Raw genomic sequence first — 24,254 nt, 5'->3', positions numbered from 1 at the left:
AACATATTTTAAAGTTTGCAGTGTAATATTGTAACATGATAGCTAAAGAAGTTTCCTGGTTTACATTTAGCTTTACTGGTCAGATTCTGAATATGTAGTAATTTATTGAGTTTTAATAAAATATACATTAGATATGTCTTGAAAGGCAAAGTATACATTCCAACTACAGAAGCAGAGAAGACACCAGAAAGCAGAGCTCATCTCTCAGAGTGGAAGCAAACATAAATTGAACTTTTTTGTATATATATATATATATATATATATATATATATATATATATATATATATATATATATATATATATATATAATCTCAACACAAAGGTATGGCATTTCTAATCAGATCCCTCAGTCTAACAAGCTTACAAAGAATCAGTGTTTTGAGGTCAAAACACTACATTTTTCAGACTACTGACACACAGACCTTGACATGAAACAAGAATACCACCTTTCAGAGTTGAATGGATGATCTTTCTGTGAAAACTGTCAAACCATGCAGGGCCACGTAAATCTTGGCCTTTTGTCTTCACAGACACATCTGCATCTTGCTTTTGCTAAATTGAGTGGGATTTTAGCATTTTATACGGTGTTAAGTCATCAACACTATTGTCAGGTGTCTTGGCCGGAGACTCAATAGAAACATGAACACTTCCCCATTATTTCTGCTTGCTTCATGCAAGAACAGTTTTACCCTGGTGCCTCAGTTAACCTGATCCATAAAACATGAACTAAATATCTGCTTTGAGTACATGTATGGGGTATGAGTTTACAAGGAGGAAGGGACAGGAGGTTTCTCTTTTTCTTCAGACACCTGAAACTTTAATAAGGAATGAGTTGAAACATGAAGGCATTAGAGAAACGTGGCTCATTAATGGCTGACTTTGCTATGTTTGGTCTTCCTTACTATGTTTACCTGCCACTGGCAAATGAGAGATGGCAGTTCAGTCTGAACCCAGTAGCTGGGTCCCGCTGAATTATGTGTCAGTGTTCTCAATAAAGCCTGACAGGACGAAACCAGGCCGACAACGGGAGTCATCAAAGTCACAGTAAATTGCTCTCACTGGGGAACCTGCCGCACGGATGAAACAGCCTAAAAGCCCATCAGTTCAGAGGGGGGAAAGTCAAAGGGCAAATAATGTCAAGTTGGAAAGCTACAAGTTGGAAAAAAGTGAATTATTCATAGACCTGTCGCACCATACATAATTTGTACATACTGCAGACAGCACTCTTGCCCAGGTTTCACAGTCGTAAAAGGTGCATCCAGGTCTGCCTGACTTTGCCAGCTGTCCGTTGTAGCTCATCATGCTCCCCTTGGAGGCTGGCTGAGACACTACCTGTCCAAGTGTGGCTGTCGATGTCCCAGATGCCAGGAGGTAGTCCTAGCACATATGCGCTATGGCAAAGATGCTTGGGGGGCTTCTAACATCTCCCTCTTTGTGCAAATGAAAGGTGTGAGATGGCACAGTATAAATGGGAAATTAGCACATCATAGTACAGAGTGTGTTATATTTATATAGGGTCATCGCTTAGAAAATCCAGGCAGATAGAGTTGATGGGTGAGAATGATAAGCAGCTATCAGCAAGATTCATATATGGTCCCAACTTCTGACACTGAGGGCAACACAAGATGCTTTTTGGTTGGAAAATATGGTCACAACAATTATAATTATCGGGCCATAATGGTACTTATTTCAACACGAAGGAAAACCCAGCTAACTTCAGATCAGCAGCAGACTGCAGTAATGTTGGCTATACAGCAGAAACCCAAAATGTTAGATGTAAAACTGGCATGGTAAAGTTGACAAACTACCAGAGGGGATGCGCTTCTGACTCACTGCACAGATTGCCACATTAAGCACATTATAGGTTGGCAACAATCTTACCAACAAATTAAAGATATGAACGTGCGAATGTTGTACTATATTGGCTCATGTTTACAGCCTAGTTTCCATAACAAACAAAAGGACAAATATTTCTTTTGCTGCTTGGTCTGGATTACTGGGTTTCATGTTTTAAGTGCATGTGGCAAAGGCAGCCTTCAGTTTGAAATGTATTAATCCCCTTAGTAGGCAAAAGTTTGCAAATATTATGTGGATGCAATAAAGTAGTACAAAAGGTTTGAGGATATCCCTCTTCTAGAATATTTTAGTGTATAAATTTTTTAAAAAATGTTTCCAGAAAGGTTTTTGTGGCAGTACTACTAATCTTTACACTTAAATTGTCAAGAGTGTTCAGTAAGTTATGAAAAAGATATGGACATCAACACAAATAGACAAATGAATAGACACACACACACACACACACACACACACACACCTTCAGAATCTGCTGACTGCCGAGGACAACATAGGAATACATTTTATATAATTAGAGCTGTATCCCAGAGCTGTATCGCTGGCCCAAGTCTTGCAGGTCTGGGAACACATGAGAATACCCATGGCAGCTGCACCAGAATACTGAACTGATCATGCTCCTGAATTATTTAGCTATTACCAGCAAACAGCTGAAAGCAATGCAGTACTTAGTGCTTATAAACACTGGACTATTAAAACAAGGAGGATCAGACTGCACTCAAAATGACTAAGCAAAAGGCCATGAAAGAGGAAATTTGGCTAAAGAAACTCAAAGCACTGCTTAAGATGGCCAATATTTTTAAAGACAGCTATAGAGATTATGACCACATCGAATCCCCAAAACACATACACACACGTGTGTGCGCATACACACAGGACTGATAGCAGGTACTGACTCCCTCCCTCCAAGCCTCCATCCTCCCACCCACTCATGCACCCACCCACACAACACATCTTCTTAACATTCTAGAGCCGAGAATCAGACGCAGTTATTAATTGCCATTTAGTAGAACACCCTTGCATTTCACCTTCTTCACAGGATTATTCTACTGACATATTGTATCTGGCCATTCCCTAACCTTCTCTAAGGAGGTTATTAATCTTAGATGGATGAGGCCTTGTCCATGGTTGAATCATGTTAATCTGTGGAAGAACAATTAACAGCCTGTGAAACATCAAGGGCCGTCAAGCGCCGGCACAATGGGAAATGCGAGATGATGTGCAAATACAGAGCAACTACTAACTTGCATCCCCTTGCTTGCTGTGGATGATGCAATTACTTCATATTTACATGTGAAAAAGCACAAGGCTATAAGAGGGTTTTTCTAAGAACCTATTTGGATCTGTTGCAGCAAAAGTTCACAATCACTTCAGATTGTCCTCTACTGCTTACTCAAACATCACTTTAGACAGGAGAAGAACCTTTATCTTAGTGGTTCTGGGATACATGAGAAAAATGTAGCTTGTTTATCAGTGTAACCAGTCTCAGGGCAGGGTTTATAAGTAATGTGGACAAATTTGATCCTTTTCTGTGTTTTTTGAGAAGGGTCTGTTCCATACTGCCCCAATGTCTTTCTGTATATAACTTTCAATTTCGTTCATGCTTAAAAAAAGACCTCTAGGAAATAGCTACTGAACTGACATATTTGCACCCACCCACCAACACATGCTTTCACCATCTTACAAACATGCACACACACACACACACACACACACACACACACACACACACACACACACACACACACACACACACACACGCGCGTGTGCTCATATCTTAGGAATGTCTGCTGTGGTTGGTGATCTAATGTCTGGTCACACTGTACAGTCAAACATGTTTTGATAATCAGTCTCTGCTCAGTTAGAACAGCATAATGGTAACAATATTAAGAAATAGCCATTGCTTGTGCAAACAAAGATCAAAATAATAGGGTATTCAGGAATAAATATAACATCAAAGAAATGTATTAGAGGATTTGACTACACACTGAGATACTGCATAAGACAACACATTCAGGGACAGCCGATGAACCTCAAAGCTTTAATAAATTTTGGTACAGTGTAACGACAAGCTCAATGAATGAGATTCAGTCCTATGTTTGCATAAGGGGGCAAAAAACAAGAACAAATTCACTTCAACAGCACAGAGAGTGTTTGGAGGAGCTGAAGCAGAGTGGTCATAATGCTAACAAAGGAAAACTTAAAATAATAATAAAAAAAAAACAAATTTAAAAGAAATTCATGGAAGCATGGAACCTTGACAAAATGAAAATGAAAAGTGATGAACTGAGAGTCAAAACTGCATGTAGTATGTGATCGCCTCTCCTGGCTGGAGCTAGCTAGTATTTTGTACAGTTTCATTCAGGCACACATCATTTTGCCTGTTGGACACACACACACACACACACACACACACACACACACACACACACACACACACTTACATGCAGCCACTCAGTGAAAAACCCAGCGGGTGTGACACTCCTCCCGCCTCTGTCACGGTCTATGGGACATACCTGGCGGAGACGCGGGGATAAATCATGCTGGAACACGCCTCCCGGAGTCCAATTTGTTCACCTAATTAGGCACGAACAGGTGGGAGGTTGTGGGAAATGCCAGGGTGGTGAAATCCCCTCAGCCAGTCCGTGGGCCGGGCCTCGCCACCAGCCCGCAGCAGTGAGCGAAGACAAAGGGGTCGTCTTGATTTTTGCCATCCCGGCAGAGTCGCATTTCTCTCCGTGTGTGCTTATGTAAGCATGAGCATAAGACAGGGTTTGTCCGGAGGAGTGAAGCATGAGTTCCATGAACTAGGACTCATCATGGAGTCAAAACCTTACACATGCGGTGGTACGCCGAACTGAAATCCTGTGTGTTCAAGTGTACTCTGATTTAGGGGAATGCATTTCATATAGGCTTAACCACTACATGGCTCTAAACTGAACACGTGCTGGTTGAGCACTTGGTGGAAATAGAGTGCTTCAATCTCCAAATCATATTTTGCCGCCAACTTCCCCCTGCATATGCTACAAGTCATAAGCATAAAAGCCTTGACACTCTTTCACTATGTTCCACATGAAACACGTCCACAGAATACACTGGAGTGCTTGAGATTAACGAATGTGTAACCTAGCCCACCATTTTACTGAGCATGAGTCAGCAGAGATAGTTTAGGTCAGGATTCACCTGAGCATGAGTCAGCAGAGATATCTTAGGTCAGGATTTACCTGCAAGGCTTCCACTGAGGAGTTATGTGTTTATCCTCAGTCAAAACAAAACTGCCAAACATATGATTTATGGAAAATAAGAACCCAATAGCTCAAATGGTTCATGGTAAACAAAAACACAATAGCTCAAATGGTTTATGGTAAACAAAAACACAATAGCTCACATTGTTTGTGGTAAACAAAAACACAATAGCTCAATAGTTTATATAAAACACTTTCCTTGAGTCAACTGCTATAATTCAGTGATTTAAAAATGATATTTACTGATTTAAGATTAAATGAAAATATAGTATGCTAATAAATCAGGTAAGAACTTAAATAATTTTTCCAATAAGTACTCAAACATAATAGTTCTATAATATTAATACCACTTATTTATTTCATTAGTTAAAATAAAGATCCAAAGAGAATAATCTTGGGCAGGAAATTTAGACCATTGAATATTTGCACATCTGTTACATTGAACTGCAAGATTAGTATTACACTTCACTCTTATACTTTGCACATTTTGCAACTTTTTGCAAAAGTTCACACCACTTTATGATTTTCCCCAAAATTTCAAAACTTTCTGTTGCCTGCTCTCTCTTTATATCTGACGATGAACCTATTAAATTCTAAAGAAAAAAAAAGTGCCTTTAGCCCTTCAAAAGAGGATTATGCATGGTGTACATAGTAAATAGTGCTAGCGTCAGCGTGCACACTCTTCCCAGTACCCAACATTCCTTTATTTATGATGAAATCATGCAAGAGGTTGTAACTGCTGTACCATTCATGAGCTCTATACAAACCCTCCAGGGTTATGAAGACAAAAGACTCCTAACAACTTCCTCACTTCCCTCTGTTTCCAGCACCAGTTCCCCTCAGAGCTCTGTGCTCTCCTTGAGCAAATTGCTCGGCTGTAATGTTCAACATCTGGATGCAGCTTAATGCTGCTCAAGTCGCCAGAGGTTAAACTCATGGCCTGCACGAATTGAGCTGTTTGTGTAACATTTGTTTTGGGTTTAATTATTTGAAGGGAGGTCAAGTTGTCATAAAAAGGATTTGGTGTATCTGGGATTTCTATGGTGAAAAGAAACCTTATTTTAAAGCACTGACTACTGAATATAGCCAACCAATCTATCATGTGAGAAAAATGCTTCCTGGTTGCACCAGTGCTAAACACTGAAAGGTCATATTGGATGCTGACTGCAACACCATGAAGATGATATATTATTTATGAACATGTAAGCTAAGCAAAGGTCGAGAGTTGAGTCAAGATATACAGAATTTGCATCCTGTCTCTCAACATGCTGCATTTGATGCCAGTATATTGCAGGCCATTGTTTGTTCTGAGTAAATTGGTCAGAGACATAGCCAAGTGATGACAATAACAACCTGTCTGGCAGACCATGAAAGATCACAGCAATGGATAAGTGAAGAATAGCCTTCAGTCATAGGGAGCTACTGTCAAAGGCTATCACAAGGAGCAAACAGCAGCACGACCTCCAAACACATACTGTAGACCTATAGCTAAAAAGGCCCAGGGTTTACAACAAGATCCAAACCACTGGTTCAGCTCAAGAGTAGAAAGGCCAGGTTGCAGATTGCTAACAAATACATAAACAGTCCTGTAGGGGTCTGTAATAAAGTCATATGGCCACACCTTTATCTGAAGCATACAGAAGCATCCTAACCGCTCAAATCCAAGCAGAAGACCCAGCATCAGGACATTGACCTGAAACATGCTACCAAATTCTATGCCAGCTTTTCACCATTCTTACATTCCAGGTTTCCAAAGTTGTCATCTTTTGCCTTTAAGGACAGCTTTGTGTCCTTTTGGCATTCTCTCATAAGATGTTTCTTCAAGTCTTGAATAAATCTCAACATATGCTGAGCACTTGTTGGCTGACAGACTGAAGTCCCTGGATGCGGAATATATACATACATTTGCATCAGTTTTACTGTTTATATTCACCTTAGAAACAAAGTTTAAGTTTGTATCAAAATGCCTATAAGATTATGTGAAACATATATCAAATCTGGAGTGTCCAAAGGTTTGATTGGTACTGTATGTGTAATTCACTCCAAATTAAACCTGGCACTCTGAGATATAGTTAATCCCTCAAAAATAAATAAATAAATGATAGATAAATGATTACAAACACATACTTAACATGTATTAAGTATACAGTCCAAAACAAGCAAACAAATACAATCATACAAATATACATACACTGTTAGTCATTGCAGGTGAAATATATCCAGCTGGAACAAATTGTTTGTGAAAAAACCTTTTGTGCACTTTCTAATAAGTCTAACCAAGACTTTCCTCAACTGCAGTGCAGTAAGAGCTCCTCTGCCATGGTCCTTGCTGGTGCCATTGCCTGATTTTAAGTATTGATCTGCAAAGTGACTGCTATCTTGGTATTATCCCAATCGATGACTGCAGATGAATGGAAATATAACCTAGGTTTATTTGCTGTGTGATCGTTATTATATCGAGCGGGAAAGGGCGTTTTTCGCCGCAGCTGTGCAGCAATGTGATGTCACTGGAGGCTTGCTGCCCCTCCAATCACACATGAAGGTGTCAGCAAATAGACAGGGAATGTGGCAAGCCCATAGGTAGGAGTGAGTGGGTGGGTGGAGAATGTCACCCAGGCTCTGGAGGCTTGTGGAACGGCATTGGAAGTTTTGCACAGAGAGCTCCTCCAGCTTGTGAAGAACTCCTTATTCATCTTCTGACATTTCTGGGTTAGCTCTCAAAGCATCTTGAGTTTGGCACACACGGCACCCCATAATGAGCACACCCACATTCATGCACCTATCATGCAGAGCTACAAACACACACACACACACACACACACACACACACACACACACACACCTACAGTAGATGTGCAGACTCAATTTTATACTCACACATAAAGGCCATTATGCTGTGTGTACACAAAATACAGTATAGGCATGCAAGTGCACATGCATAACACCATCTAATTCATGTGTTATGCTCAAATTAACAGAGTGTTTGCAGAGCACAGTGAGCATTGTCGAAACAGAGAGCAGGCCGAGGCAGGGAGAGATGAATCCTGGGATATTGTCCATGCCTAATGCACTTAGCACACATAACTTCCCGCTGGGAGCTCCAGCTGCCAGAGACCCGGGGGGAGGACAGAGTTCTGCGCAAATCCACCTGACGCTGAGCTGAGAGCCTGGAATTTTCTCTCTTTGTTCATGCAAACCACACATGTACACATCCGTGCACGTAGGACTAGGAACCGTGCAAGAGAAAAAGTGTGAACAAAAATCATGAAATTCACGCCTGCCATTTTAAGGATGAAGGATGAAGCCCTGTCACTTTACTGAATGAATGACATTCAATATTTTTAACAAATTTTTAATCTGGAATAAACACAGGGTCAAGATTTCATAATAAGAAAAAAAAATCTTCATCCAGACAGGAGATACAGGCTGTTCCGAGATTCCAAGTCCTCCTTCTCCACAAGTGAGACAGGGGTTATGCCTACATGATCAAATATTCAGTGATGGCGCAGCTGAATACAGCACAGAGCCAACTGCGCCCAGGGGTGGGAGAGCACGCCAGCCCTCAAACATCAATAAGTGCTGAGTCGAGTCCGGAGTTTCTGAACAGCTCCGGAGCTGCTGTCGACCTCCGGCACAATATCTAGCCATCCCAAACGAGCAGCCAAGTCCTGAATTGCAATCAGAACCAGAACCCTGCGGGACATGGAGAAGCTTAGAACCTCCTGATCGTATCGTTGGCAAAAAGGGAATGTACCGTTACAAAGTAAAAGCAACTCTTCAAACAGAAGAAGAGATCTTTATGCTTGTTGACACAGTAGATGTGCTAGGTTCCACTGCACGTCCAATTTGTGAGAGACTGTACAGATGTTTACTGGCAGATCCACTTCAAAGTGCGTATAGTTACCAAAAAGATTCCTAACCCAATGCCTCCTTCTGCAGTTCTCGTGATGATGAACTCTAATTACAAAACCACAAGAAAACACTGGAGAGAGCAGACGTAGCGGAGAGCAGACAGTTGCTACAGCAGTTTCCTCAGAGTTGACACTGAACTGCTAGGAGTTCACAAAGCTCTTTGAAGTTTACTTTCCAATTAGCTTATTAATGAGACACCTCACCTGGAGAAAAAAAAAAAAGGCTGAAACACATGCGATGACTTGGTGATAAATATGCAAGCTTCTTTCAGGAACACTCTTTTCTGCCATTTCTATACTTTTTAAGGACTTGAGAGTTTTACACTGTCTGGGCTCAGGTTCCTAAAATATTTGTTAAGTGTTGAGGTCAGCCCTAAAGCCTGGAGCGAATCTTCAGCATTGTCGGCCCTCATTAGTCACTGCTGATCATGTTAACATGTCCTTTGTGTCATGATTATTTTTGGGGAACCGGGACATGTACTCTAAAATATTCTTTGTGAGAAGCTGAACAAAATGTGAACCTATCACAATAGACCTGTGTATTTAAGAGTAAAGATAACTTTCACCAGAAGCAGTCAGAAATAGAGGAGGAAAATTCTTATGGAGGAATAAATCCAATCCAACTTTGGCACAACAGAATACTGTCTCCTCGTGTCAACTGCAGGAACCATTAATCTCCTTACAAAGCTTGTATTACTTTAACCCCACAAAGATGAATGTCTTACACAATAAAATGCACTGACTCTACAGAGACCTTGAATAATCTTTTGGATTTGCTACCTTCCCAAATGAAGAACACTATATCAAGCATAAAAAGTAACCACAACAATCACACAATAAAATAAAGTCTGGACAACTGGATAACATGTAATTTTATTTGTATAGCGCTATCATCTTTTCAGTCATCTTGATTTAGTAACATACAGTATGTTATATTGCATATACAGCATATTCAATAAAAGCCCTGTTTTGCAGTCTAACCTAAGTTTGCTCATTTGAAGGAGTTATTTACCTAATTACTCATTAAAGTATTTTGACAAATAAGCCTTCCATGAACCTTCTGCACAAAGCCTACCGGTTTAGGCACAAAGCCTACACTATAACCACATGGAGCTTGTACATGGGCACACATGGCTAATTTTTCTAAATCTGACAAACATGATTGAGGCCTATTGCAAGCCTCTCATTCCAAAGATGACATGAATGGGGCTGTACAATAAGCCAAGAGAACACACTGCACTAGATACACAAAGGAGCGATTAGGAACTGGATATGAAATGCTTGGATGTCATCTTTTTAAACAGAGGCTGTTAGATTGTTCCAGAATAAAACTCACTCCCTCATAGAGTCATGCTGTGCCTCATAATACATGGTACATGAGTGCCGCCGATTATTTCTAATGTTTAATACCTAAGCTATGTCGCACGACATCATATAATTTATCAAATACCATGTGTACTGTACTTGGAATTTGCTTTCTAAAGACACACCATGTCATCAAGTCTCACATTCAGCTGAGAGAAGCTCCCTCAGAAAAACAGAGAGTGAAGCACTGTGGTCAACATGGTCAAGTGTCACTGTTTTCCCAGAAGACTTTGTGGAGTAAGACATTCTGAGATATATAGTGCCAGCTATAAAATCCCTTTACAGTAAGCCATCACATAGTCAAAGTATGAATCTGTCAGATGTAGAAAGGTCTGAAAAAAAGGTTAGCCTGGCCAATTTAATTCATCTCATTAAACTCTCTATTATTAAGGAAACTTTATATATCTCTGTGGCATTTGCCGACGCCTCCATACCCTGCTCAGCAAAATGCACTCAGTATCCTTCAACACAAGCTTCTTTGTTACTGTCATAAAATTCAGGCAACCTATAATTTTGAACTTTGGAGAATATGCTGGGCATGGCAATGCAGTCAAGCCCACTGCAACCTGGTCTGTCAAAACACTTGAAAAATGAACCCCTTTCTTAACATTAATACAATTACAAAACAATCAAAGACCAGCCACGGACTACTCTGGTTACATGCCTGCAAACAGAGGGAAAAAAGAGTGGGAATGAGTGATCCAATGACATTCAAGCACAAGAGGAGGCGGGCTTTATGAAAGATTTGATGGCGGCTCCTGCTCACGCTTCAACTTCCATAGGCGTGTGCCAATGAGAGGCTCTGCAAGCCAGCCAGAGGATGACCTCTGTGCTCTCATTAAGGTAGAGGTCATTACCAGTATGGGGGAAGAGCAGAGGGGTGGAGAGGCATAATTACTGACCACTTTCCATCACCAAGCAGGACTGTCCATTTAGAATAACTGTTATTTCCTCATGCAACAAAGATATTTAGCAATGAAGATAAAAATACTGTTTTTGATTTTCTACCCCACTCTCTATGTTGTGGTGAAATGAATAATGTGCTGCAATGAATGGTTTTTTATGCTGACGAATCCATTAAGCCACTATAATCTTAAAGATGGTTCCATCTATATGCCTAAACTCAAGTTTATTTCTAAGACAAACATAAATCCTGATGTTGATGCCTATATATCAAATCATTTCCAAAATGAAAATCTTACAATAAAAGAAATACTTTTTTAAAATACCCAAACAAGTAGTTTTCAGCTTTAGTGCCTCAGACAACAAGTGTCAAAAAAAAAGCCTCACAGGTGGGAACCTCATGAAGCTGGCTAAGATAACGTGGCTGAGATAGTGTGTAATGCTTTCATCAGGCCAAAGGCTTGCTTTGAGCAATATAATATAGTTTACAATATTTCTAGGCATCCTATATGTGTAATTTCAAATATTTGCCTTCCCGATTACTTAAAAGTAATTTTAAAAAATCAATAAAAAATAAAGCTGCATCCAAGCTTTTAACTGGTACTGGTTATCACAGCCATCATAGACAGGAAATCCCTAACCCAAATTATCATATTTGTACAGACCTATTTTAGAGTGGATATAGTTCAGTACCCACTGGAAACCTGAGGGAGGTACATTACAGCACAGCAGCCTCTGCTGGAGTTACACAACACCCTTACATCAACACAACTACCAAGCAAACAAGGACTAATTGTTCACGCCAAAGCTTTTCCCCACACTGCTGAACATCTCAAAAGAGAACAGTATTTATGTTTAGCTTCAAGGCCACTCAGAATTAAAGGTCTGTGCACATTAACATTTCAAAACTCAGTTTGACTGCACCATGCATTTGCCAAATGCTGGCTAATGAATCGTGCATGGGGTGTTAACAACACACAATTGATTCCCATCCCATAATAAGCCTCATGCTCCCAATTGCCACAGAACTGCTTATAAATGTCACACCGCAGAATCAGGAAGGACAGCGAGGGAAGCCTCTTTAATGAAGTGGCAGCATGACACCGGCAGCAAGGTTAAAGTACGGCAGGATTAAGACCTCAAGTGTTCGAGTTTAAGGGCACAAAGTCCATCTGACCAGTGCAAATTGGTCTCGCACTCTCCACAGGTCCTCTGAACTGCAGTGGCCTGCATTCTTATGGGGGGAATGTGGTAATGCAAACATCTCACAGTGCTATAATATCTTTTAATAGTGCTAAATAGACCCCATTACTGTATTACTGACTATCTCAAATTGCTTTTAATGCATATCAAAAAGGAAGGACATTTTAACAGTGTTTGAACTCAAATACTATTTGGGTATATTAAAGTTATAGGGGTGTATTTTTTCAAAGGAGAAAGAAACACGAGATTGAATTTGTTGAAGTTTCACAAGGTATCAAAACGAATGTTCCACCAGGACCTTACTGACCCACTGAGTGGAAGAGAAATGCAGTTCAGCACATCGGATTTAACCTGCCAAGATCCTGTCAGCACCAAGTTCAATCTAATATCCTTGATACGGTAACACTATCTATATAGTTTGGACTCAAAAAGATGCAGCAAGCCTTAACATCCAAACAGTCCCCATTACCACCCAGAAATAGATTTCTCTGAACAAAGCATCTCATCATCATGTAGTGTTATTTCACGGTCTGTCTGAAGCATCTGGCAAGCAAACACAATGCCATTGAATCAGGCACAGGCAGCAAACTGAGCTCTTGATATATTGCATAATGGAACAATGCAGTGAGTCCTACCTGCAGACAAATGTTTAAGAGGGGATCTATTTGTTATATGCCAGCAGCTTCTGACATCCTGAATAGGTTATTTGTTCGCACTTCCTAACAGTTGCTATGGTGTGGGCATCAATAAGTGGCAGGCGGTGGAGAGACTTCCACTGCAAGAGGGGGGATGTTTGACTACGCCAGCTTCAATGCTTATATTCAGCGCAGACCCACTCAAGATAGACATCAGATCAGGAAAATGATTAACGCTTATGTGCTAAGGTGAGTTCAAACTGACAACATCCATTTGCAATGAAGCCAGTCTTTTGGCAGAGAAGAAAATTGCAGATGGTTTTTTTTGTTGTTTGTTTTGTTTTTTTGTTTTTTTTGGGGGGGGGGGGGGGGGTGCTCCGGAGAGTATGTAATCCGATTCACGAGGCCATGCCAGTCTGTACATCTGCCAAACGCCACCTTGAAGCAAGTCAAATCGCACAACTTCGGCATGTTCCGCACAGCCCTATTTGAGGCTTCCCTCTAGCTCTGCCAGCCCTAGGACGGGGCACCTGCAAGAGCCGTCAAGATGTGGGGAAAGCTTGGGGGCTGAATGCCATTGCAACTGGAACACCCACCGCTGCCAGACTGAGGAAGGTGGGCACATTTTAGAAACAAAGATGTGTCAGCCTCTCAAGGCTGGGGAATTCGTGAGCAGGAAGCCAGGCGGAAGTCCCTTACTCAGCTCCCTCCTACGCCCCATAGCCTGAGCGTTCTTGTTGCCTGAGAGAGGCACCGCAGAACAACTGTGGCTGCAAATGTGCACTACTGTGCAAAGAAGTATGAGGAAATATGAAGGAACTGCACGACATCGCAATGGTGACACAATAGTCATTGAAATGGCAAGAGCAGGTTTCGTTCATGTCCCTGTTGCCCCACAGGGACTTTTGCACAAGGTAATATTGGGATAAAAAGACAAATACAGACTAGCATGATGTTAATGACTTTATATGGATTAAATGTAATGCATGTGTTGCTCAAAACAATTGCTAATTAAGAAAATTACTTTTTCATTACTTCTGAAAATTACTTCAGGACATTCCTGTTACATAATAAGCATGTACAATTGTTGCTCAGTTGGTTGTTTAATGGGTTGTTCAATTTGCTATTTGCAAAAACACAGATACCGATTTTTAGTAGTATGGCATAACATAGCCTAAGATAAAATGCTGATGTCAGACTCAGGGTCGGCTGGCTTCAGGTCATCTAAGAACTCAGTTGTTAGTGGTTGATGAGCGATATTTCAAAGGGGTATCCTTGGGGGAAAGAAAATTATAAACAAAGAAGAAATACTTTCTAGTATTTGAGTTAGTGATACATGTAGGTAAAGCAAGCCATACTGCAAATCGCACTGAGAAGACACACAGTGGAAGTCTATGTGTAACTCAGTGCCCCGGCTTCGTTTCGACCGAACGCACGTATGCCTTCGAATGGACGCATTTAAATGCAATGCCGCTTGCCTAGATCCTGTAACGCAAATCTTTGACAGAATTAATCCCCGATTAGACTGATTGAATTGCAGCCATCTCCTTGTGGATAAGCAAAGTTTTCCTATTCCGCGAAAATACCGATGTTCGAAACGTGATATATTTGGAGTCTCGCACAGGCTACGAGTAAAAATTCCAACCTTTCAATAACATTTAAAATCATCCCACGCATACTAATGACTAAACATTAACAGAAGCACGAAAAAATGATCATAAACTTAAAACATATCAAAGCTTTCTCGCAAAACTGTATCGTAGAACAAGGAGTGTGAAGTAATCATTTACCTAATTTTTTCTAAGGATAGATCACTAGGAAATATTTCGTCTTTCGTTGAACTTTCAGAAATGTCTCATACCTCACCGCTATTATCATCCATATCATTCATGTTTGTTAACTAAAACGACCAATCCCAGTTCAGTACTACTGCTTTGCGCCTCACCTTTCGCAAGATGCGGGACAGCAATGCTCACACAGAGGATGACGGAGGCGAGAAACGGTCCCATCCTCACAAAATATCAGGTATCAGCCCCAAGGTTACAAGTCAGATTTGGCAGCAACGGTGAAACTTCTGTCCTTCTCCTAGTTAAGAGCTGCGGTCAGTATTCAAGTATCTCCTTAGGCAGGTGCTGATTAAACCCTCTCTCCTAAAAGGTGAGAAGTGGCAGTCGGTTGAGATGAAACAAATGATCCTGTACAGAATACTTGCCGTTCTACCGCAGTGGTGCGCGGTGCGATAACGGAGATACTCCGCGCGGGACACGATCGCACGGTTCTCCGTGTGTACAAACACAGCGCGAGAGCGGAACAGCGACGCGCGCTGCAGACGGTCGCTACAGCACTCGGGCAGGGGCGCTGTCTTCCTGATAAAGACAAACCTCGCTCCTCCCCACACATGCAGGCGCCACCAATACAGAGAACACCGAAATCCTGTTGGGTGGGACCTTCAGAACGTTTCATAGGGCATCCTTTAGCCACGGGAAAAGCGCCCCTTTTCTCTAATGTAATGCAGGTACAGCGCGCTCGCTGTTCTAAGTCCTATTGCAGACATACAAAGAAGACGTTTACTTGAGATTTTCAAAAGCTGTATAGTCACCTCATTTTTTTTTCCAGATGAAGAAAACAATATATTCTTTAAAAAGCCTAATAATAATAAGCCTATGAATGCATTCATAGCCAAACGTATATTTACACCATAGCACAGCCACAGCCTGTTGCCAGTTTTTAAACGTTAGTCTTGTCATTTGTCAAAAAGGTCCTGTGTCGTGGGGCAGATTAGCCCATGGCTTGATGAAGGTTGCTATGAATAATTACCTAATATGCTACGGTGTAACCCATGGGGAACCGATGGTTTAAAAAGGAATTTAATTAATGTCAAACAAATGACTGATCTCTGAATGTTTAAGTATACCTTTACAGTTAGACACCATCACAAGCAAACTGGCAAAAGCTAGTGAATCTGAGCAGTCTTCTGGGATCAGCCAAAATAGTCCCTCTCTTGCTCTCTTTCTATATCTCTGTCTCGCTGTCTGTCTCTCTAAGGGGACATAACTGTCTTCTCTCTAATAGATGTGGAAAGTTTCCATACCTTTAGGGAAATCCACAGTCTTGGGTTTTTTTTTTTTTCTCTTTTTTTTTTTAACTGCAGCGCCATGACTTAAGATTCGAGATCCCTGCCACAAGTAACACGCGCTGTAAAACAAAGGATTTAGAGACATTTTTTTAAATTAGCTATACTGTTCCGCTATGAAGAAGCTCTCTGTCAACTAACAAAGTTCTCTCGCCTCCCCGATCATGCCGTTATAAAAAGCCTTCGACCCTCATCTCTGACCTGATTTCACTTTGTAACAAATCGCATGTAGGGCCTACCACTCACCTACCCGTTAGCCCTGGCTCCAATCTGTGGTCAGCTATATTGTTATACTTCTTTAGGACCCATTTAGCTTCAACTTTTATTTATAATCGAAAGCATCGGTACCGTCTGCCTCTGATGCAAACCGGAAGCTCTGCGCCCTGCGGCTCGCGCTTGCCGAAGTAAACAAACCGACCTGCAACTGCTGAGTTTGTGCCCCCAACGCTGCGGTTTGTCAAAAGCACCCGTGCTATTTTCATGCCTCAGAAAAAGGGAGCCCCTCTGCATCTGTGCTTTGCATGGGTGAATGCCTACATCTTTTTGTACAGCCTTGATGCTGGGATCTAGGCCGTGTAGCGTGTGTCGTTCATATTCCATATTCATATGACCGCATCATAAACTTACATGCCCTCTTTGAGGAAAGGTCAAATCACTTAGCAAAGGGCATCAAATGAAGACCACAGACAATATGGAGTTGCGAGCATAATGAGGCAAGTCTGCTATGGTATTTATTTTTAAAGCTCACCTTCTGGAAATACACACACAGTAGGTATACTCTCATATCTTAATGTTTTCAGTTTCGTAACCAACATACTACATACTAAATAGGAACATCAGTAGCCATATCTTCAAGAAAGTTCTGGTGCTAGTTTTCATGCTTTGCCATTTAGGCGCCAAGTCTTACTACCTACAGTTTTGTTTCTTGTTAGATAGTTTCTTGCATGCCCTTTGGTGGTGGGTAGAAGGGTGGATGGCTGCTCAGAAGTCATCTCTTATTTTATTTTCAGATTTTTCTGTCTTTTCTCTCCCTCTGTCTCCTTCATCTGCCTGTTTGTTGCTGAATCCTGGTAAAGGAAGCTCTCATCCATGTTCATTCTGAGAGCCCCTCTAACAGAGCCCAAGGCACATAAAAGAGCCAGGCAAGACTAAATTAGAGACACTGCATTAATTCACCGGAGAATATATATATATTTTCCCCCTTACCCAACAGCACTGGCACTAATTCTCTTCGCACCTCTACGATCCCTAAGCTCAGACACAGCCCCACGCCTCCATCCAGCCCCTTTCCATCTCATCCACCTTTTTAAAGCCTGCCCTCGAAACGGCACTGTGCTATCATTTGGCTTAATCGCCATTCCTTAGCTAATTCATCATAAGACCACAACGCTTGCGTCACCATTTCTGCTGCCTCATGGTCCTGGAACTTGTAGCATGCCTCTGCATCACCTGTCAAAAAAAAAAATAAAAATACAACGACTTCAAGCATGTTTTGCTGGGGAAGATTTTCCTTAGTGTTGTGACTATTAGTGCTACAGCCCCATGCTATGCCACTGTGCTGCTCCTTCCATCTGTTCCACTGACACACGGAGCCAAAGGAAGGCCCTGATTTACGGGTTTGTGAGAGTTTGTCCTTTCAATTTAGAATGTGGTTAGAAAGAGCATCTGACTGATTCCACTGGATTCAGTTTGCTCAGGACGCTGTGACTCTCGCAGTCAATTTGTCAGTTTATGCCAAATGCAAGGTATACTGTAGTTATGGAAGCGACAGAGACCATCGCTTATCTGCTTGTCATTTGATCATTCTTCAGAGAGCATTTAGCATGCCTCTGTATGCGACCATTTGCCAGTTATGCAGGAACTTTGGAATCTCTTTGAAGGCCTACAGATGGCAGATAAAAACTTCGATTTTTGCAAAAACAGCAATGAAAAGCTACTACTGCAAATTGGAATTGCTGTATGCCACCATTCCAAATGTAAGGCTCTCACATCATGCCTCAGCTAAATTAAATATGCAATTATGTTAATTATACATTTGGTATATTACATATAATGTGCCTGCCAGTTAACACATTCAGTGAAGTATATAATCCTCGTTCTTAATTATACCCTCCCAAAAGGCCATCATTATGCTTGTCATTAATAGCATTTGTCAACATTGTTTCTTTGCATCAGAGCAGCAAAGCACACTTTCTCCCATGTATCTCCCTTGCTTTTCATTGGTCTAGTTTAGTCCACTGTATATCTCTACCACTGTTATATTTGATGGGGACTGGTCAAGTGTTACTTCTATTATCGCATATAATTTTCTTTCTTTCTTTCTTTCTTTCTTTCTTTCTTTCTTTCTTTCTTTCTTTCTTTCTTTCTTTCAGTCCTCACCCCCCCCCCCCCCCCCCCCAAACAGTTTCTGGTATGTTAAACAGTATTTCTCCTATCAACATAATATAAATCTCACAATCCTACTCTGCCCTCAGACCTACTCTGATGCATGAAACACATTTGACACCCCCAGCACACATGCTTGCAGGAGAATTACAACACACACACCCAACTCTTTTGACACTACTGGGACTCATTTACAATGTTATGTGGCCATATATCTGTAGAGGGGAAACGAGATAGGAGGACTGCATTCCTCTCAGCTTCACGGATCAATAAGCCATGCACCCACGTCAGGAGCATGAGATTTACTGCACAACGGCATGAGTTATGTACATGTGATGTGGCTCCACCTTGCTCCGCCCCAACTGCAGCCTGAAGAGCATTTCAGAGTAGGAGGGAATAAGGGCTGCATTGTATTTATGAAAAAAGCAAACAGAGTTGTGTCAGGAGAAATTTGTTATATCGCCATCTAGTTTCATTTCTTTGGCTGGAATATTTCAGCTACAGCTTTAAATAAGACTAAAGGAGTTTGATATTAGTGCAGTATGACAGGTTTCAAGGGCATATCTATTTATTTATTTATATTTTGTATATTTTGATACATATCTATTTTTTCCTTCTTGAAATTAAAGTGGCATCTAACCAGATCTTTTCAGTTCTGAATTGAAACACACTGGCAAACACTTCTATGATCAGTCAGAGGTCAACAGTCAGTGTAGTATTTTGGGGATTAATTTTCACAAAACAATCAGTATTCTGGTTTGGCTCACTGTGTTAAACACTCCTTCCTTTCAAAGATTACTGCTGTGTAAAGCTGTTTGCAGCATCTTTACTAATGGATTGAGCTGGGCAAAAATTAACCCCATATAGAAATATAGAATGCATTTTCAAAACTGCAAACATATTCAGATGTCTCAGATTCTTTTTTTTTTATTTTCCCATTCAAGTCCTTTGCTTGATCTTAAAGGGGCCTAAACGGCATTTAGTTCCCTTTTGGTGCTCTCTGAAAAAGATTAAAGATGAAAGTCATTCACATGAGACAAAAGGAATATATGAAAAGCAGAAACTCTTTTAAAGAGGGCCAAGCAAAGTCAAGAGTCTAGACATTATTACTACACCAAATTGTGGCATGGGTCATTTCTAGAAATGGGGTTGTCAAACTGATTCTTCAAATTGAATTGGTAATTTGTAAAATCAGACGGTAGGAGTAATAGCTGAAGTTGAAGTTGACTGTTTGAGTCACACTGTTTGATGTGGAAAGCAGGGGCTAGCCAGGAGCATGCCAAGCCAAGCTGAGGGAAATGCCACATCTTGAGAGCATACTTGCAAAGAAGTGGAAATGTCTGACTCTGAATTCCTGTCTCTGAGTCTCTTGGATCACAAACAAACATTTTGCCATGTGCAACAGAAAATCACACATGACTATTCATGTATTCATCATATTTTGATACTGGACTGTTTTAGATTTACAGCATTTAGTAGACACTGAAGAAGACAGAGTGACTTTCAAAAATGCTTTGTTGTCTCCTTATGAAAGTATATCATGATCCCAATAGGTTAGAACCCTGTCAGAGAAAATACACACAAGAGATACGCACACATGTTTTAATTAACACACTAATGTTAAATTAGTAGGCTTGGGATTAATGGTTAATCAAGTGCCCTTGAAGTGCCTAGGAATTGTTCAAGTACCTTTTGAAGAGGTGCTTCTTCAGTCTATGTATGACATAAGCAGCTCAGTCTATGAGATGACAATAAAGAGGGCCAGAGGCAAAAATCACATGGTGCAGCACATACCAGATGGCCTGATGATCTTAAGGCAATGTGCCTATGTATTGAGGACTGAGTTTCTTAGAGGGTAGTTACAAATCCTTAGTAGAAAGCCTCTGACCTGGTTGAAATGTCAGTGTTCTCCTCCGGTGTTGGTCAACCAGCAGCCTCTGTTAACATATGATGCACTCCAGACGCACGCGTGCTTGTTCCTAGGTGCGTTCACTGTGTTTCATCCAGTCTTCCACAGCCAGTACTCCTGAAGGCTCACCCGATCATGGAAATGAGAGGCTGATAGCCCAGTATGCATTGGAAGGGTGTCATTACAGCTGATGCATTAGTGAAGGCAAGGAATCGGCTCCAGGCCTGTTGTGTCATGCTACAGTGGGGGTGCAAGAACCTCTTGATTTCCTGGTTAAGCCATTCTAGTTGTCCGTTGGACTGTGGGTGGTAACTTGAGGAAACTCACCTGACCCCTGTAAGAAAGCAGCCTAGACACAGGAGGTGTCCCCTTTGACATGTCTTCAGGGAGACTGAATTCTTGAATTCTTTAAACATCACATTAGCTGTCTCCAGAGCTGGGGCTAATTTAGCTAGAGGAACCAAGCAGCAAGCCATTGAAAATCTATCAATAAGCATGAGAATGATTGTATGGCTTTGAGAGTTCAGTGAATCGATAATGAAATCAACAGCTATATGTGAACATGGTCTGTCAGGAATAGTTAGTGGTTCTAGTAGTCCTGCAGGCAGAAGCTGAGGGACTTTGCTCTGTGTGCATACACCGAAGTCCATTGATTGCCATGTTGGCCAGAACAAGCACTGCTAGAGACATAGTTCTTTGTTTGGGGTAGTTTTGAAGCATTAGTTTAGTGGCTTGTGCTTGTCTGATGGTTTCAATCATTTTTCAGCGAACTGCAGTAATGAATCAGGAAAGATATCCTGTCTACCAGTTGTTGACAGTGTTCATGTTCATGTATTATTCAACCTAGGCTGATAATTAACAGGGAAATCAAAATAAGTGAAAACCAAAGTCCATTTAGCCTATTATAGGTTGAGAGGTTAGCCACTATGATATATTTTAAGTTCCTGTGGTCTGTGAAGACCAGGAATGAAAAAAAATGTTCTCACATATACAAATAAGGTTATATGCACTATGCAATCTAACTTGGGGAAGATCTTGTTCTATGAATACACTATGGGTGCTAGGACCAATGGTAGGAGGCAACAGTATTTAACCATGACGGTGTTAAGACCTTGGTAGTCTATGCAGGGATAGAGATCACCATCCTTTATCTCAACAAAAAAAGAAACCAATACCAGTGGTTGATGTTGTTGGATGTATGTACCCCAGTGACAAATCCTCTTAAAAATTATCTTCCATGGCTTGTCTTTCTGGGATGGATAGAGGATCAACCTTATTTCTAGAAGGGTGGTGCCAGGTAAGTGGTCTGTGGTGCAGGAGGGAGCATAGCTGCTTGGCTTTAAAAAAGTTTTTAAAAAATTAACATTTTTTTTTGACAGAGGTGGTTCGGATAGGGATGGCTAGGCAGCAGTATGGCATTCATTGTCCCAGTTCTACAGTTCACTTATGGACCAGGAGATAATGGGGTTATGTTGTGCTAGCCAGGGGTAACCTAAAATTAGCAGGTTGTCTGGTGATTCACAGATTAACAAGGGAACTGTTTAAGAATGAACGATGCCAATGGTCAGGGTAACAGTGGGAAACAGTGGATTTATTAATGTGTCCTGAGCCTAGTGGTCAAGCACTGAGCCCTTTAACCAATGAGCTGATCAGCAGAGACTGGTATTCCCAATTATTTAACCAATACCTAGTCAATAAAGTTTCCTGCTGCCCCTGAATTGACTAGAGATGAAGCCAAAAACCACATATTAGCTGGAACCAACGTGTATGTTTTTGATAGCCAGGAGGTAGATACTAGTCAACCTCAAGGTTTTGTACAGGAAAGGGGGAGCAGGGCAATTGTCATGGAAATGCACAGCTCATTTGCTGACTCTTACTTGGAGGACATGGGATGGTTCTGATGAGTTATCCTGACTCTGGTGAGATTATTTAATCTAATGTACATTTTAACAAGATCCGAAAGGGACAAATTATTGTTCTTATGGGCCAGCTCAGATTTTAATGCATCATATTCCCCCAGATGATACACCATCTTTAGTGCATTGTAGTTCCAATCACTTTGCATAAAGAGATTTTGAATAGATGTGTGCATAGGCAGAGACTTCCCAAATAGCAGCAGCCAAACTCAGGGCTTTGCCATTAAGAAGGCAAATGACAAACACTACCTTGTAGGCAACTTTGGGGAAGGCACCAGGTATACACTGGAAGATACTGGGAGGGTTACAACAGAAAGCCCTTACACAAACCAGGAGTGCCATCAACCTTGTCAGGGATAGTCTAGACGAAGTATGGCATTTATGGTTTCACTGACTTGGACTGTAACATGAGTAGCCAAAACAGGCAATGGAAGAGCCCTGATATTGTGCTTGGATGGCTGCCTGCATCTCCAGTGATCTTGCTAATCTGTAAACCGGGAAGTATTCTTTGCCATGGAAGTTCATTCCACCACCTGAGTGTTAATGCAGGAGAGAGTCTTGAAGGGTGAGACTATTCTTTTGGGGCAGGAGAGGTCAGGTTCATTTTACATTTTGTATGTAAGTGGCATGGTTTTAAAATCTGAATTGGGCAACTATAGGGAGCCAACGATGAGAATGCAGTGATAGAGTGATGTGTGAGACCTTGGGATGGTTGAACACAGCTACTTTCTCAACCTTGGGATGCATGCAGCAGCTTTCTGGATCAGCTGAAACAGGATTTTACCCATCTGTCCTTTACACATTGTTGACATATGAAAGTGAGCGAACTTGCAGGACATTGGAACTGAGGCCTACCGTACGAGGTTAGCATATCCTCCCATTGGCCTGGGCAGCATGTAACAGTACGTATTTCCTCCTTTGCAACAGTATTAGCGTCTTCCTTAGCCAGATAAACAGGAGTGCTTACCTCTGTGCTGTATTGTTATTGGCACTGGCATGATACATTTGTCATTATCAGTTTAGCAATGTGCTCTCCCTGGATCCATGTCAGCGTTAGGTTCCACAGCCCCTGAGCCACACAGGACTGAGGGCCAATGCCAAGGCCCTGTACTACATCAGCCCTGCATTAAATCACTCAGCAAGTGCCACTGGGAAGTCGATAAAAGAAGAATAGCTGGAGTCAAGGCTGATGTGGCAATTCATGTGGACGCGATGAGAGATCCATATATCGATGCTACTGAGTCGTCCAGACTAGGCTGGGTTCCATCACAGCCCTTAAATGTGTAGACATTCTGTTATGTGTATACATTTTGTTATACCAGCATGTTTTCTTGCTAACAAGGATGTAAAAAAAAAATCCACACACATTTATACTACATAGATATGTGAATACTTTGTTTTACATTGGATGTCTCAGGCAACATGTAGACAATATGGGTGGGGGGGGGGGGTGGATTTTCAATTTCCTTCTTCTCACAAACCTGCACACTTGACACTTTTCCATTTCAGTCACTGGCCCGTCTTTGAAGAGCATAAACCCACACAAAGTTTTTCTCTTTTTCCACATTGATTTGGAAAACAGTAGCAATGGAAGCAGCAGGGTAATTAACCTTTTGCTTAGACAATTATAAAGAAGCGCAGAGAACTAAATTCACCATTGTATTTTTGATAGCTAGATTAGAACATCTGCCACAGAAGAGTTTGAAATCTTATCCAGTTTTCAACTTTCTGTTTTTTAGAGATTTTACGCAGTTTTGTATTGCAGATTCCTTTAATTGCATCATAATTAAACAGGCT

General features: G+C 41.2%; 1 protein-coding gene and 1 long non-coding RNA gene across 7 annotated transcripts in view; one reads left to right on the top strand and one right to left on the bottom strand.

The window, feature by feature from the left end:
* The window catches only part of edil3a (EGF like and discoidin domains 3a), a 112,269-nt gene extending 96,814 nt beyond the window's left edge, over positions 1 to 15,455 (bottom strand). For 5 of the 6 annotated variants that reach the window (XM_027015065.3, XM_027015066.3, XM_081714070.1 and 2 more), the window contains exon 1: positions 15,060 to 15,455. In XM_027015065.3, the coding sequence (XP_026870866.1) occupies positions 15,060 to 15,123 (64 nt within the window). In that variant the 5' untranslated portion in view covers positions 15,124 to 15,455. Of the gene's footprint in view, positions 1 to 4,368; positions 4,501 to 15,059 lie in introns of those variants that run through there. The other variant, XM_081714072.1, reaches the window with a different exon arrangement.
* Positions 7,289 to 24,254, top strand: part of LOC118241982 (uncharacterized) — a 59,270-nt gene continuing 42,304 nt past the window's right edge. Inside the window, exon 1 of the long non-coding RNA XR_004776474.2 lies at positions 7,289 to 14,028. This is a non-coding gene — a long non-coding RNA (uncharacterized LOC118241982). The remainder of the gene's footprint in view (positions 14,029 to 24,254) is intronic.

Source organism: Electrophorus electricus, chromosome 5 (genome assembly GCF_041902795.1).
Source record: "Electrophorus electricus isolate QZ-2024a chromosome 5, ASM4190279v1, whole genome shotgun sequence".
In the NCBI taxonomy this organism is placed as follows: domain Eukaryota; kingdom Metazoa; phylum Chordata; class Actinopteri; order Gymnotiformes; family Gymnotidae; genus Electrophorus; species Electrophorus electricus.
Note: the sequence above shows the minus strand (reverse complement) of the source record. Positions and strands in the feature narration are given on the sequence as shown.